Here is a 16,058-nt window from a genome sequence, read left to right on the forward strand (position 1 = left end):
GCTGAGACCAAATCCTAACAGCCAGAGCACTTTAAATGGATTGGAATTCCTTCAGTCTTCACCATGACACTGTGAGGTAGGGCCTGTTGTTTCCCCATTTTACAGATGGGGAAACTGAGGCACAGGGAGGCGGAGTCACTTCCCCCTGGTGAAGCCCGGTAAGGTGGATGCTGCCATCTTCATTTTCCAACAAGGAAATGAAGGCCGAGAGACGAGATGCCCTGAGCCCAAGATCGCCTAGCTCAGAGGGGCAGATGTGAGATTTGAACCCAGGGCCAGGTGACTCTGCAGGGGGCCAAGCTGCCTTGAGGCAGGGCTCGGGGAATTTCTTATGATTAGGCCGGAAGCAGGAGACTGAGGGCTCTCTTCTTGGGCTTGCTGCCGGCTTGCTGTGTGACCTTGGACAAAGTACCAGACCTCTCTGGGCTCCGCCTTCAAACTCCTATTACAAGCCTATCAACCAACACTGGATGTCATCAGAGAGGGGTGGGGTCCTGATGAAGTGAGCGCTCCTGGCCCTGGGCCTGTCCCTTAGAGCCGGATGCTCAGGGAGGGTGATGATTAAACACTTTCACAGCTGAAGTTGACACAAGAGGTGCGAACGCTGTGAATCCTCCAGATGCCCAGAGCCACCCTCAGACACAGGGGGAGGGGCCAGGCTGGGAGGCTGGGGGTCAGATCCCTGCCGTGACACCCTCAGGGAAAGTCAGGCTCTCTGGCCTCAGTTTCCCGGTCAGTAAAATGGGGTGACAACGGGACCTTCTGCACGGAGCTGTGCAGGGACTCCACGAGCAGGCTGCGCCCCCAGGACGATGCTGGCACCCTGCCGACTCCAGGTGAGTGTTGCCCTTATCACTACGACCGTGGCAGCCACGGGCGGGCCACCAGCTCTCCCTTCAAGAGAGGACCTGTGTGACCGTGACCGTGGGAGCTGGTGGCCATGTCCAGGTGCTGCGCCTTCGGATCCAGCACAGCACGCGCCAGAGGCCACGCTCGCCCAGGGCCGCCCCAGCCCAGGACTGAACACACAGGGCCCGCAGAGCCAGGCCACTCCGGCCAACGCCGGAACAGGCAGCCCTTGTGCCGTGGACTGAATCGTGCCCCCCCAAATCCACTGTGACAACCCAATGTGACTGTGCTTGGAGATGGGCCTCTAAGGAGGTAATTCAGGTTAAATGAGGTCACCAGGGTGGGGCCCTCCTCCGAGAGGCCTGGTGGCCTTTATAAAAAGGGGGAGAGACCCCAGAGCGCCCCTCCCGGTGCACAGAGAAAAGGCCACGTGTGGACACAGGGAGACGGCAGCGGCCTGCAAACCAGGAAGAGAGCCCTCGCCAGAGACCAACCCTGCTGGCACCTCGACCTTGGCCTTCCAGCTTCCAGAACCGTGAGAATAAATTTGCTGTTTGAGCCCCCCAGGCTGTCGTGTTCTGTGACAGCAGCCTGAACATCCTGCGCTGGGCTGCCCGTCAGCCCGGCCCACTCTCTCAGAGCTGCCCTGCAGTCTGGGGCTCCTCCCACCAGGCCCCCGTCCTTCCCCCTCTCTCCCCAGGTGTCAGAGCAGCATCGCTGCCTGAAGGCTCTCCCTGCCTCCTCCTGCTCCCGCCCCTTCCTCCTTCACAGGCATCTGCCCCAGCACATCTCTTGCACATCTAATGCCATCTCTGCATCTGTTGGCTCCTGGGGGACCCAAACCCACACACAACTACTCTTTCGCCTCTCGGGGTCTCAGTTTTCCCGTCTGTAAAATGGGACAGTCACAGTGCCTCCCCGTGGAGCTGCTGCTAGAATCTGGGGGCTATGGATGCGAAGCCCATGCACAGTGTCGGCACATTCCATGGCGATGAGTCTGCAGTGGCAGGGCTCGCAGGAGGACCCTGTGGGGGGCATTGAGCGTCTGTGGGGGCATGTGTGAACAGGGTGGACGAGAGCCCATCCATGCAGCTGACGTCCCGGTCAGACAACGTGGACGGGGATGGGATGTACCCTACGGGCGGTGGGAAGTGACAAGTTCTCATCTGCCTTTTCAGAGGCTCATCCAGTGAGCTGGAGAGGGAGCAGACAGGAGGCTGTGCCACAGTCAGGCAGCAGTGCCGTGGCTGGCGCCTAGGCCGAGGCAGGGGGAGTGGGCCGTGCTCAGAGTCAAGAGGGAACAGGAAGGACCAGTGGGGGTGTTGTACTGGGCTGAGTAGCGCTCCCCCACATTCACGTGCATCTGGAACTTGAGAGCGTGACCTCACTCAGAAACAGGGTCTCCGCAGAGAAAATCCAGTGAAGGTGAGGTCGACGGGATCAGGGTCGACGAGGCCCATGACCCGTGTCCTTCTAAGAAGAGGAGAGGACACAGAGACACACAGGAGGCCCTGTGAAGACGCAGGCAGAGACTGAAATATGCGTCTACAAGCCAAGGCCGGCCGGCCACCCCCAGAAGCTGAGAGAGAGGCACAGAGCAGACCGTCCCTCAGCGGCTCAGCAGCCACCGACCCTGCCGACACCTTGACTTCAGCCTTCTGGCCTCCAGAACTGCGAGAATAAATTTCCATTGTTTTCAACCACCCAGCCAGTGGTCCTTCGGGCGGCAGCCCCAGGGCACCAGTATGCCATGCTCCGGAGGCGAGAAGTCCGGAATCGAGGCGTGGGCAGGGCCGAGCGCTCTCTCTGGCTGCCCCGTGCCTGTGTCCTAGCTCCTGGTGTCGCCGGCCACCCTGCGTGGTCCTTTGCTTGTGGCAGCCTCCACCACTTCCTTCTCTGCCCCCGTCACGGGGCCTCCTGTGTGTCTCTCTCCTCTTCTTAGAACCTTAACTTGATCACATCTGCAAAGACCCTATTTCCAAACAAGGTCACTTTCACAGGTACCAGGGACTTCAACAGATCTTTTTGGGGAACACGATTCAACCCCTAACACGTGGTAACTGACTGGACACCAACTGTGAGAGAGGCAGGACTGAGGAGCTGCCAAGACTCCAAGTCTCATTGAGGAAGTGAGGAAGGAAGTCCTCACTCAAGTCTAACCTACTTCCCTCCTGCTGTACCCACTTCACCTGTCGTCCAGGGAGACAAGCCAGTTCCATAAGAGGAAACAGCAGGTCTTAGGCTCTGATCCTCCTGCATTGTCATCCTCCCCAACTACTGAGGAATCAGGCTGTGGGTTGAGGAGGGCCCTGCTCTGAAAAGTAGACAGGGGCATTTTCCACTCTTTATTTCCTGCCCCCGCGCACAGTGTGGAATTCTGGATTTTACAGCATTCGGGGAATCTCATTTCTTCCTGCCTCCCCCACCCGGGAGAAATCCAGAGCCCTGCACTACGCTGCTGGGGGTTGAGTTAGGGAGGAAAAAAATTACTAGCATCCAGAAGACCGGAAGATTCTGCCAAATTAGATACAGGTAAAATGCTCGGTCGAGGTGTCTGGCAAACGCAAGAGCTTCCCACTTCCCCTGTCCACTGGCGTTATTCGTGCATCAGCTAAACGTTACTGGCGCTCTTACAGGCACACATGGAGAGACAGAAATGACGGAAGATCCTTACGACGTGTGGAAGGTTTCTCAGAGGCCCTGACGGTCACGGGGCCTGGGGGCATCCTGCTTTCGTCCCTCCGTCCCCTCTCTCCCCTCTCTCCCCGGCCTGCTCCGGCCTTTCACACAGCAGGTGCTCAGGAAAGGTGGGCTGTTTGACGCTGCGAAGTTCGTGGTTTGTTATGGCAGCAACAGGAAACTGATACAGTCTCAAATGCAGCCGTTCACCCGTCGGGACATTTTTACTGAACACCTGCCACGGGTCGGACACCACTTCTTCAGTTGCCAAATATTTCCCAAGCATCTGCTGTGTGCCGGGGAAGCTTCTGGGCCCTGGAGATACAGCAGTGAATAGGAGGAAATTCCTGCCTTCCTGGGTTGACATTCTAGAGGGAGAGAAGGACAAGGCACAAATGAACCAACGGCAGTGAGGGGCTGAGAAGGAAACTGAAGCGGGCTCTGGGGAGAGAGTGGGCCTGGGGTGTGTTGGGGGAAGGTGCTAACTGAGGCAGCCTGGCAGGGATGGCTTCTCGAAGGAGGGGACATGTGAGCAGAGCCCTGGAGGGAATGAGGGGCCAGCAGGGTGATGAGGGGGAACCATCTAGACACGGAAGCACCAGGACAAACAGCCCCTTCAGAAGGGTGGCCAGCCCTCCTGACCAATCCCCCGAGTTACTGGCCAGAAACACAGCTCGACCTTCACCACAACTGGCTCATTTTACAGATGAGGACGTGGGGCTCAGGGAGGCTGGGTGCCCAGGTGACTCCTGGTGCCAGCCTCCCTACCCTCCCTGTAGGCTGGTCTGGCGCTGCCGCCGAGGGTGTGGCTGGGGTCAGAGCAGGCTCTGGCCCTCCAAACACTGGTTTCTAGTTTTCATCCCCCAAACTCCAGCTACCATCCATTCTGGAGCAGATGGGTCCCCACATCCGCGAGGCTGGGACGGGGGGGCAGACGAGACCCCCACCCAGTATCTTGAGCCAAAAGCTCCAGGGAACAGACGTTTCCTCACACCTCCCCCCACCCCCATGTGCCCCCACTCATGCCCAGCACTTTGCACATAGTTATATCTCATTTAATCATCAAAGCAACCACGTGAGATATTGCTACCACCCCCATTTTCCGGATAAGAAAACTGAGGCCCAGAAGAGGGAAGTCACTTGCTCAAGGTCACCAAGCAAGAGAAAGGCAGAGCTGGATTTGAACCCAGCGCGGCCCAAACGCCAGACGCTGGCGCACTCCTGTCACACTCTCTGCCGTGACCCCCCTGCCCCCGAGAGATCGCCTATTTGACATCTGTCCTTACCTGACTCAATGCTTTTTAACTTACATATATTTTAAAGGAATATTTTGTTTCGCTATTGTGAATAGATAATTGGGATCCTGTATCATAAGTAGAAAAACATAAACACAGAAAACAAAGAAGAAAACTGACAATATTAAATTCGAGTTAGACTGCCGTCTGCCCCAGACCTCCAGCCTGAGGCTGGATTTCCTCGGCCACAGGGAGGCTCACAGGTGTTGTCGGGCGTGTGCGATGCTGCAGCTCCTGACCCAGGCTATCGGGAAGGAAGCAGAAAGGGGACACCTGGCAGTGGGGTGTTCACAGAGCCAGCGTTGTGCGGCGTACACCGGCTGCTCTGCGTGTCAGGTGACCCCACTCGGGGAAGCGCTGGCTCCCACGAGCCCCCGGTCTCCAAAGCGACCCGGGTTGCCCTGCGGCATCTGTCAAGCCTCACGTCCTGGTGTCAGAAGGGACAGGACATCCTGGACCTCCTCGCCAGGGGCACGTCCACCACGGAGACCTTCCCCGAGAGGCGCGCTGTGCAGCCCTACGGTCCGCCTCGCCCCGGTCACACAGTCGCCGGTCACACAGTCGGCGCAGGGACGCGGGCACGGGCGGCGGCAGGCAAGGGGCCGAGATCCAACCTGGAGAAAACGCCAGAAACAGGGACCCCACGCCAGAAGGGTTTGACTCAACAAGTCCCTCGGATTAGCCGAGCACGTCGGCGGGCACGGAAAATCAAATATGGACCGTCCAGGCGGCCGGGTCCGCGGGGTGCAGGGAGGGGACATCGTCGGGCAGCGGGGTCCTTCGTCTCACCGCCATCACCCTGCTCTTTATGCAGGCGCTGCTTAGTAAGGCGACTAAGGCATCTGGGTTACGTCGGCTCAGCCCCCGGGGAATCCTGCCGACGGAGGGTTAACGTCTAAGAGCGCGCCAGGCTCTCCAGAGGCGCGTGGGAGACGGGACGGTGTCTGTCCCACCTGCCACGCCAGCCGGGGCTGTCGGTGCTTTCTTGAAGCGCCCATGGGCTTGGGGGGGGGAGCCGGGAATCCAGGAAAAGCTGTCTCTTTCCTCCCACTGTGTCCGTCTGAAGGCAGGTGGCATTGGGAGCTTGTGTAGGAGCCGCCACAGCTGCCCGTGAGGCAGTTTGGAAACGTGTATGCAGAAGTACGCGCATGCCCCTCTGAAATATCTCGGAGACAGAAGTCGTCTCATCTGGGCCCGCTCCGGCGCCCGCCGCCCCGGCGAGACTGACTGATCCCTTAATCCTGACTTTTCCAGAGCAGATGAGGTGTGGGCCCTGACACGGGCCGTGGGCCCTGTGTTCGCCCACCCTGTCCTCCCGCCAGGGCCGGCGGCCTCGGGGTCCCCTGGCTCAAGCCTGGACAGAGGCGCTGGAGAGGGTCTTCCCTCTTGGCACTGGGTGGTGCCGGTAATAATACAATAATACCACCGACAACAGTAATGACGGCGGCCACTGTTTACTCAGCATTTACCATGTGCCAGACACTCAGCTGAGGACTTGACGATCTTCATCTCACTCAGTCCTCCCAGGAGTACCAGGAGGGAAGCGTGCTTTTCCAGAGGAGGAAACAGAGGCTCAGAGAGGTCACCCAGCCAGGGAACAGCAGAGCCAGGTCTCAAACCCACATCCGTTACAATAAAAATCAAGTTCCCACACACTGAGCTGCACAGAAAGTTCCAGATGGGCAGGGACACTGTCTGTTTTGCTTAACATTGTGCCCCTGGTGTGGAGTAGAGTGCCTGGCAAACAGCAGGTGCTCAGTATTTGTTGGATGAATTGCATGGGGCTACTCCTCTGTGCCAGGCACCGTGGGAAGTGGTCTCCATTCTTACTGAACCTGCCTAGCAGCCCTATAATTAGATGAGATTATCCACATTTTACAAGTGTGGAAACTGAGGCTCAGAGAAGTCAGGCGTGATATGGGAAGCAAAATGGCAGAACGGGGACTAGCCCCACTCTGTAGGGGGGCCCTTCAGCCCGGAGTCCGGCTAGTGCTCCTCCTGGCCTGGCTCTGCCCTGGGAGTCTGGAGCTCTGTGACTCTGTTTCCCCTCAACACTGGCACCAGGCTTCGGAGCCCTGGGCCCAGAGGACCAGGAGTTCTGGCTGGTGAGGGTTAACTTGTCTTTCTTCCCAGTAACATATCTGCATCTCTGCAGAGGGCTCACCCTCCCGGCCTAGAACCTCGCAACCTAGAACCTCAGCTGAGAACCTCTGTACTGGCAGCAAAGACGCTTAACTGATTTTCACTCTTTTTAGAACTCAAGTCTCTCATGGTTTTGTCCAAACCCTTTCAATTTTTAAATTAATCCTGCATTGGACTTTGGAACCGAGGGTCGAGATTCCGGTTCCCCCTCCTCTCTGCTGTGTGACCTTGGGCAAGTGGCTTGACCTCTCTGAGCCTGCATTTCCTCAATGGCACAGTGGGGCAGGATGGCGGCACCCCCCTTGAAGGGGGCCGTGGGGATCAGTGAACTCATTTCTATAAGGGGCTGAGCACCCTGCCCGACACACAGGAAGCACCCCAGAAACGACCCCGTGAGGTTGGCAGCTCATGCTTCAAAACCAAATTCAAAGGCTGCCCCCTCTCAGGCGCCTCCTCCAGCCGTCCCGCGTTGGAGCCCTTTCTCTGCTGGGTGTTCCGGCCGTCTGTCTTTGGGTCACGTTGGCCCTGCTGGACTGCGAGTCTCCGAGGGCAGGTAGGACTCAAGCCACAGGGCCGGGCACTTGCAGGAGCTCAGAGAAAGAGCTGATGAACAGCCGCGGCTGAAACGCCTGTCCTCCCTCCTGAAGGGAACAGCCGTTATGGAGCGCCTACTGGGTACCAGCATCATGCTTTCATTAATCCTCTTCCAACCCTTAGCTACCTGGAGCAGTCAAATTCAGACAGGCGGCCACGGGGAGAGGCTGGGACACCGCCTTCTACAGGTAACTACCATCTCGGGGAAAACCCGACCCCGAGCCCTATAGGACCGAGAGAGCAGAGACGCATGCAGGGAGGAAGGGACGGAGGTGAGCCAGGCAGAGACAACAGTTTCTCATTATCCTCACTTTCTCTGTCTGTGACGGTGGCTCATCCACTAGATGGCGGTAGAACCAGTCATTTGGGACAAACACAAAGCTAAATTCTCAACCTCCCTCACTACTTCCATCAACATATATTCCAGATGGTTCAAAGATTCAAATGTTTAAAAATTAAGATCACAGAAGTACTAAAAAAAACCAAACCCTACAACCTTCAGGAGAGAAGCGGTTTTTAAAATATGACATGAAATCCAGAAGCCATAAAGAAAGGTTTGGTAAGATGCCCTACTTTCTGCAGATATTTTTGAATGCCTGCTATGTACCATAGACAAGAGACATTGTAAACAAAGTTAAGAAACAAAAGGCAAACTAGGGGAGAAGATGTGAAACACGTTTACCAGGACAAAGGTCAATATCCTTAATATACAAAGAGCATCTACAAATCAATGAGAAAATTATCTCTCTGATAGAAAAAGGGGATAAAGATACACGAACCAGTGATTCACAAAAGAATAAATATGAATAGTTCATAACATATGAAAAGATAGGGTAACTAGTAAATGAAGGAGTGCCAAATAAGTCAACAATGAGAAAAAAGGAATTCTTATTCTTTCTGACCACGATCCTGGGTTTGTGGTTGATGTGTAGCCACAATATATTTTCCTTCCCAAGTTTTATTCCTCGTCCTCGGAACTCCAGCACACCACCAATGAGCTGTGCATTCCCAAGCACCCTCAATGCCCAAAGTGGGAGAGGGGGCTCAGTCAATTTCAACACAGCCACATAAGAGACTGTTACACACGACGAACCAGTTACTCAGGATCTGTAATCACACAGGGAAACACGGATGCTCGAGGTGGGTGAAAGGCAGCAGGATGCAAAATGGTACAGGTAGAACAAACGACACTTTTGAAAATGTAGGTGGGAAAAGATCCAAAAGAAAAACAACAGGACGTTCCCCCTGCTTTTCTAGTGGGTAGTTTTCCCTCCTTCTTTCTGCTTTTCTGTATTTTCTGAATTTGACAATGTGCATATATGACTTTCATAACTGGGGAGAAATCGTTAAAAACCCTAAACATTGTAAAGCATTTTCCTATTCTACAGACTCAGTAACCCTGTTGCCTAAACCGCTCACCCCACGTCCTTGACAACCGACAGAACCTTGTGAAATCAATATGAAACACCTGCAACTTGTGTAACTTATCCTCCGGTGTCAGCTTGGCAGCGGCTGCTGAGGATTAAACCCTGCCGAATGCTTTCCTGCGGAGTATCGAATCCTCATGTCGACCGAGGAGACGGTTCTATTATTATCCCTTTGCCAAAGACATAGAAACCAGAGCTCAGAGAGGTTCGGGCCCCTGCCCAAGGTCACACAGCTCAAGAATACCAAGCTGAGAGTCCCACGAGCGGTGTCTGCCGCTGCGGCTCGAGCACGTGAGGTCGCCAGCCTTTTGGCTCCTTTCTGAAGAAGGGGCCAGGAGAGAGGCGCCCGTCAGGAGTTTCATCTCCTGCATCGGATTTTTAAAAATCAGAGGAAAGCAGAAAAAACATTCGGGGGCACTCACCTCTCTCTTCTTATGTCTTCAGCTATGTTCCTCGCCTGCCCTCTTCCTCGCTCTTCCTCGTTTTGTTTATTTCATTTTTTTTTTTGCTTTTAACTCATCACTCAGTTAACAAGTCAGCTTTCTGAAGCCGGGGTCAGTACCTAGCGCCTCTACCAGCGCGATAAAGAACTCAGCCGTCACCGATCCAGAAGTCAGAAAGGTTTAAATCAAATCATCCTCCACAACAATGACATTAATTATGCTTTTAACACGTCGCACTGCTTTTTTTTCTCACTTCACGCCACATCTGTGTGAACAATATCCCAAAGATTTACGGTTTTCTTTCGTAATTACAGACATCCAGGCTGCTCACTTATCAAAATACTTGCTGAGCACTCAGGCGATGTCGCCTTCTCTGCCAAAGACTTGTGTTGGCAGCAGTCATTCAAAACGAAAATGTTGAATCAGGACTTGTGTGGCTTCGGGGGGGGAAGTATTTCGACAAATAATTTGCCTGTCAAGAAATATAAAAACAGGAGAGCGCGCATCCTGGTGCATCTTCCGGGAGTGCTGTTTTTGTGGGGGGCTGGGGTGGCGTGAGGGGACGGCGAGCAGGGAAGCTCCAAGCACCAAGAACACATCTGACATTTGGTTCTTGTGTCTGAGGATAAAATTTAATGAGAACAAAAATATGTCTTCCCAATTCCCCTAAGAAATCATTAAAACATTTTGTTATTCTTAAATGTCTCGGAAATGAATTAGAGCCCCTAAAGGGGCCGTTCGTACGGCCGTCTCCATCAGCTAAGGCTCCTCTTCTCCAACTCGGTGACACCTGGGGACGTCCGTCTCCCCTGCCCTTCCATTTCTGGGGAGACATGTGGAGTCAGCACCAGGCTTGGAACGACCCTTTGGGGAGAGGGGCGAGAGGGCATGAGGACCTTCTGGAAGGGTCTGCACCAGCCTGGGGGGGCTCTCACAGTCCCTGGCTGGCACTGCGGTCCTGGCCCTGTGATTGTGTTAACAGCCCTATCTCCAGAAAGATGAGGGTCTCAAGTGAACCCCAGAAATGATGCCTCTTTCCAAGGGAGGCAGTAAGCCCCTCCTCACCCCTAAGCACTAGACTCGCCGGTGCTCCCCCGGGTTTGAGACGACAGGTTATTCGAGCCATGATCTGGTCCCCTCTGCCACCACAATGCAAGCTCCCTGAGGACTGGGCCCGCGTCTGCATCTGCAGGCTCACGGCTAGGTTCAGTGTCTCGCGAGTGCCAGGCACACAGCAAGCACTTAATAAATGCTATCTGAGTGAATAAACACGTGACAAGTATAGAGCTCTAGATGAAACAGTACCTTTTCATTCAACCTTTAACCCTTCCTCCTCTTTCTGCATCTGAGTCTTATTTCTAATTCATTCAACAAACAATTATGAGGTGCCTACTGCGTACCAGGTTCTGGGTACAGAAATTCAGTATGACTCAGTCCCAGGCTCGGAGCATCTCACTTCCCCTAGGGAAGCCAGACACACGTGATGACGAGAGTAGCTCAGGCTCCAATGTGTAGAAGAGGAGACTGAGGCTCAGGGAGGTGAATCAACTCGTCTGCAGTTACCTAGTGAGTAAAGCAGTGCACTAGGATTCAAACCCGGGTCTGGCCCTGAGCCTGGGAACACAAGCCGGTCTCAGTGCTGCCCCCTGGTGCTACAGGCGAGGTACTGCGGGGTCCAGTGAAGAGCCTGGCGTGGGGACTCTGAGGCATCTCTGGAGTCTGTTCTGGGTCATTCTCCAGTGTCATTTGTCACTGAGACTGTGGGACCGGAAGGACTGAAGAAAGGTGGGAAATAAGAGGGTTTATTTTTCCAAATTTTTCCCAGATATCTCTGCTGAGAGTGGAGACATTACAAGCAAAAAGGCTGCAGGGAATGGGGCCTCTCGGCCACGTGCCTGGTGTGGTCCCCAGTGAGGGTGACAACGACCCGGGCTGCAGACACGGCCGTTTCGGCCTCACGCCATAGGGCTGTGTCCTCGAGGGGGCACAGAGCCCTGGGGGCCCCAGCCATTCTCGCCGCCAGAGCATCCTCCCTGAGGAAACGCTGCAGCCGTGCTGCCCCTGCGAGTGGAGTCCCGGAGCTCCGGCCCAGGGCAGCGCGGTCGAGTCGCAGAAACCTCTGCAGTGGGCTGAGTGGTGGCCCCCAAAACAGACTCCCACGCCCCAACGCCTGGACCCTGTGAATGCAACCTCATTTGCAAAAAGGGTCTTTGCAGACGTGAATAGTTAAGGATTGGAGATGAGATCATCCTGGACGACCTGGGTGGGCCCTCAATCCAGTGACTGACGTCCTCAGGAGAGAAGGAGCTGGAGATTTGGGACACGGACAAAGAGAGAAGGCCATGTGAAGACAGAGGCAGAGACCGGAGTGATGCGGCCACAGCCAAGGGACCCTGGAGCCTCCAGAAGCTGGAAGAGGCAGGAAGGATCCTCCCCTGGAGTCTTCAGAGGGACCACGGCCCTGCGACGCCTGGATTTTGGACCTCTGGCCTCCAGAACCGGGAGAGAATAAATATCTGTTGTTTTAAGCTGCCCAGTTTGTGGTGACTTGTTACAGTGGCCCCAGGAAACCAACACAGCCTCCCACGTGTAGCCAGCGGTGACACGGAGCAGATACTTTGGAAATGTGTGTTCAATGAGCTGAGACCTGAGCCCCATCTGTCCACATCCGACCCTGGCTGTGGGACCTCAGGCAGCAGACTCAACCTCTCTGTGCCGTGGCGAAGGGACTGGTTGGCCTGTTCCCTCGGGGCTTGTAACACGAAGAGGGTAGAACAAATCCGGCTTGTACAGGGGGCCAGTGCTTCTCAAACTCTGCTGTGCTCACAGAGCCCCCGGGGAGCTTGCTAACGTGCAGAAGCTGACTCGGGGCCTGCGATGGGGCCTGGGGTTCTGCATTTCTACCACGCTCCCAGGCGAAGCCCATGCGCTGGTCCACGGACCACACTGTGAGTAAACAGGCTAGACACCTTCCCTCCTCACCCAGCCCACGCCTTCAGAGGGGAGGCCCCACGCCAGCGTGGCTGTGTCAGTCTCCTAGGGCTGTCGTAACCAAGTGCCACCCACGGGGGGGCTTCAAGCAACAGATACCTAGTCTCTCGGTTCTGCAGGCCAGAAGTCTGAGATCCAGCTGTCGGCAGGGCCGTGCTCCCTCTGAAGACTCCAGGGGAGGATCCTTCCCGCCTCTTCCAGCCCCTGGTGGCCTCAGGTGTTCCTTGGCTTGTGGCCGCATCACTCCGGTCTCTGCCTGTCTTCACACGGCCTTCTTCCCTGCGCCTCACTGTGTCCTCTCCTCTTCTTATAGGGACATCCGTCACTGGATTTAGGGTCCACTCCAAATCCAGGATGATCTCATCTTGAGATCCTTAACTAACTATATCTGCAAAGGCTGTTTCCACATAAGCCCACAGTCCGAGGTTCAGGGTGGACAGGAATTTGGGGAGATCGTTATTCAATCCACTATAGTTGCCCAAGACAGACGGAACGAGGGACTTCCCCACCCCCAAATACAAAGATCCCACAAACGAGCCTGGTGTCAGATATAAATGACTTTGCTTTCTCCATGGCTAGGCTTAGGTCTCACTTTCCTCTTCATAAACCCCAGCCCCGGGCACCCTGACAGCGCGATTCCTGCGGCTGCGTGCAAGGAGCCGGGAAAGGACCAGGGGCTGTCTGGGGGGAGGGGGTTGGCACAGCGGGGTCTTCTCCCAGCTCCACTGCTGTTAGGCACATCACCACACCTCTCTGGGCCCCCTTTTCTGAGTCAATAAATGAGAGGGCGGCAGGGGACGGGCCGTTTTAAGAAAGGGAAACGTTTTACAGAACTACATCTATGTACCTAAGGTATACAGTCGAGTGTTCTCAAACGGGCCATCCTCTGCAAGGCACACCCCATCAAGAAACAGCACCTCCGCCCCCAGAGGCCCAGAGGCCCCCCCTGGAATGATCCCCTCCCAGAGGAACCACTCTCGTGACTTCCAACAGCACAGGTTAGTTTCTTTTAAGTGAGGTGAAATTCCTATGACATAAAATTTACCATTTTAAAGTGAACAATTCAGTGGCATTTATCACATTCACAATGCTGTGCAACCACCACTAGTTCCAGAACATTTTTATCCCCCAAAAGGAAACCCCACACTGATTAGCAGTAACTCTCTATCCCCCCTCCCCTCAGTCCCTGGAAACCACCAATCTGATTTCTGTCTCTATAGATTTGCCTATTTGGGACATTTCTTATAAATGAAATCCTACACTCTGGGACTTTGTGCCTGGCTTCCTTCACTTAGCATGTTTTTGAGGCTCATGCACGTTGTAGCACGGATCAGTACTCCATTCCTTTTCATGGCTGAGTAATATTCCATTGTGTGGAGAGACCACATTTTATTTATCTATTCATCCACCAATGGATGTTTGGGTTGTTTCTGCCTTTTGGCCATTGTGAATAGTGCTGACAGATTAATTTTTGCCTGTCTTCATATTTTATGTAAATAGAATCATATAGTATGTGTTCTCTTGGGTTTGGCTTTTGCTGAACATCAACTTTTTGAGGTCTTTCCTCCAGCGCCCTCTGCTGGCAATGAGGGGGGTTCTGGTGGGCAAGACACTCCACCCCCAAGAAGGTCCAGGTGGAAGATCTCACCAGGACCCCCAAAGCTCCCTGGCTGACGTGGGAAGGTGGTGGGGAAGATGGAGGGAACTGTGTGGCGACGTTGCACCAGACTGGGTGTGGACACCCTCACCCTCCAACCCATAGAGGGCCTGGCTTCCCCAGGAGTCTCGGCCTGTCCCCGGATCCCACTGTGAGAGGGTCCCTATATAACGGTCCTAACAGCAGTTCCTGGTCGTTAATTATTCAATTATGGAGCCCAAGCGTTTCTTACCTGGTGCTTCAATTAATTGCTTGTAAACACTCAGGAAAGCGGCCTCGGCCTCCTGACTTCGCTTACTAAGGGCCACCACCTTTGGAAACAACAAGATAAAGAGTCAAGTGTAAACACGGCATCTGAGTCTGCAAGCGAATCTGACAATCTCTATGTGTGCAAACGTGGCAGGGGGTAGGGGGTGAGGAGATTAAGGTTAAAAGTATGGAGTCAGAAAGTCTGGCTTCAAACCCCAGCTCCACTCTGTCCTGGCTGTGTGACCTTGGGCAAGTCACTGGCCCTCTCTGATCCTCAGTTTCCTCATCTGTAAAATGGGGGTAAATAGCAGAACCTACCTCCTAGGGGATTAAATGATGCTGCATATAAGTGCTTAGCACAGGGCCTGGCACCAGTAGGTTATCAACAGCTAACATTATTACTCTTGTTATTAAGAGGCAACACAGGAGGTTCAACATGACACATGTTTTGGGGGAAAATGGGACATCTGGGGAATATTTCTTTTCTTTTTTTCTTAATTGAGGTAATATTGGTTTATAACATTATATAGATTTCAGGTGTACATCATTATATTTTGGCTTCTGCATAGACTGCATCGTGTTTACCACCTAAAGTCTAGTTTCCACCCATCACATACACACGTGCCCCTTTTCCCGCCCACCTCCTGTAACCACCAATCTGTTCTCTGCATCTGTGTGTGCGTGTTTATCTTCCACATATGAGTGAAGTCATACAGTATTTGACTTTCTCTATCTGACGTATTTCACTTTGCATAATACCCTCAAGGTCCATCCATGTTGTTGCAAATGGCATGATTTCATCTTTTTTTATGGTTGAGTAGTATTTCATGGTGTATATATATACCACACCTTCCTTATCCAGTCATCAGTCGATGGGCACTTGGGTTGCTTCTGCATCTTGGCTATTGTGAATAACGCTGCAATGAACACAGGGGTGCATAGATCTTTTGGAATTACTGATTTCATGTTCTTGGATATATACCCAGCAGTGGAATAGCTGGATCATACGATATTTCTTTTTTTTTTTGTGAGGAAGATCAGCCCTGAGCTGACATCCGTGCCAATCCTCCTCTTTTTGCTGAGGAAGACTGGCCCTGGGCTAACATCTGTGCCCATCTTCCTCCACTTTATATGGGACGCCGCCACAGCATGGCCTGACAAGCGGTGCATCGGTGTGCACCTGGGATCCAAATCCGGGCCGTCAGCAGCAGAGCGCGTGCACCTAACCGCTACGCCATGGGGCTGGCCCCTGATATTTCTATTTTTAATTTTTTGAGAAATCTCCATACTGTTTTCCATAGTGGCTGCACCAGTTTACATTTGGGGACTATTTCTTGCCACTGAAAGTTCAAGGGAAATCATTAAAGCTCTTGTAAGATATCAGACGGCTTCGACAAATATCAAGGGTGACAGAGCTATGTGAAGCAGTTCCAGGCATACCAAAGGCGCTCAATAAATGCTTCTTGCCTGATGAATACGTGAATGACTAGACAACCCCGGGGTGAAGAGCTACATTCACGCGCTGTTCTCTTGCTCATGGAGTTTTTCATCTGCCAGTGAGACTCCATTAGATGCGCTCCAGCGAGCCATTTCTGGGGCTTTAACCATCTCGTCCCTCCGCTCCTGGCTCTGAAGTCCCAGCTCCGGCCCCACAGCTGCCTCGACACTGGCTCTCGCTGGCCTGTCCCCTGGGCATAGCCCTGGTCCTCCCTGGCACAGGGCTGGAGTGAGC

The 16,058-nt window shown here is 53.9% G+C and overlaps 1 protein-coding gene across 6 annotated transcripts in view; it reads right to left on the bottom strand.

Moving 5' to 3' along the window:
• Positions 1–16,058, bottom strand: part of CUX2 (cut like homeobox 2) — a 249,458-nt gene that overhangs the window by 42,185 nt on the left and 191,215 nt on the right. For all 6 annotated transcript variants that reach the window (XM_087423311.1, XM_087423309.1, XM_087423310.1 and 3 more), the window contains one exon: positions 14,310–14,388. In XM_087423311.1, coding sequence (XP_087279437.1) covers positions 14,310–14,388 — 79 coding nt within the window. The remainder of the gene's footprint in view (positions 1–14,309; positions 14,389–16,058) is intronic.

Source organism: Ceratotherium simum, chromosome 35 (genome assembly GCF_057802395.1).
Source record: "Ceratotherium simum simum isolate JZ-2026a chromosome 35, ASM5780239v1, whole genome shotgun sequence".
NCBI classification, from domain to species: Eukaryota; Metazoa; Chordata; class Mammalia; order Perissodactyla; family Rhinocerotidae; genus Ceratotherium; species Ceratotherium simum.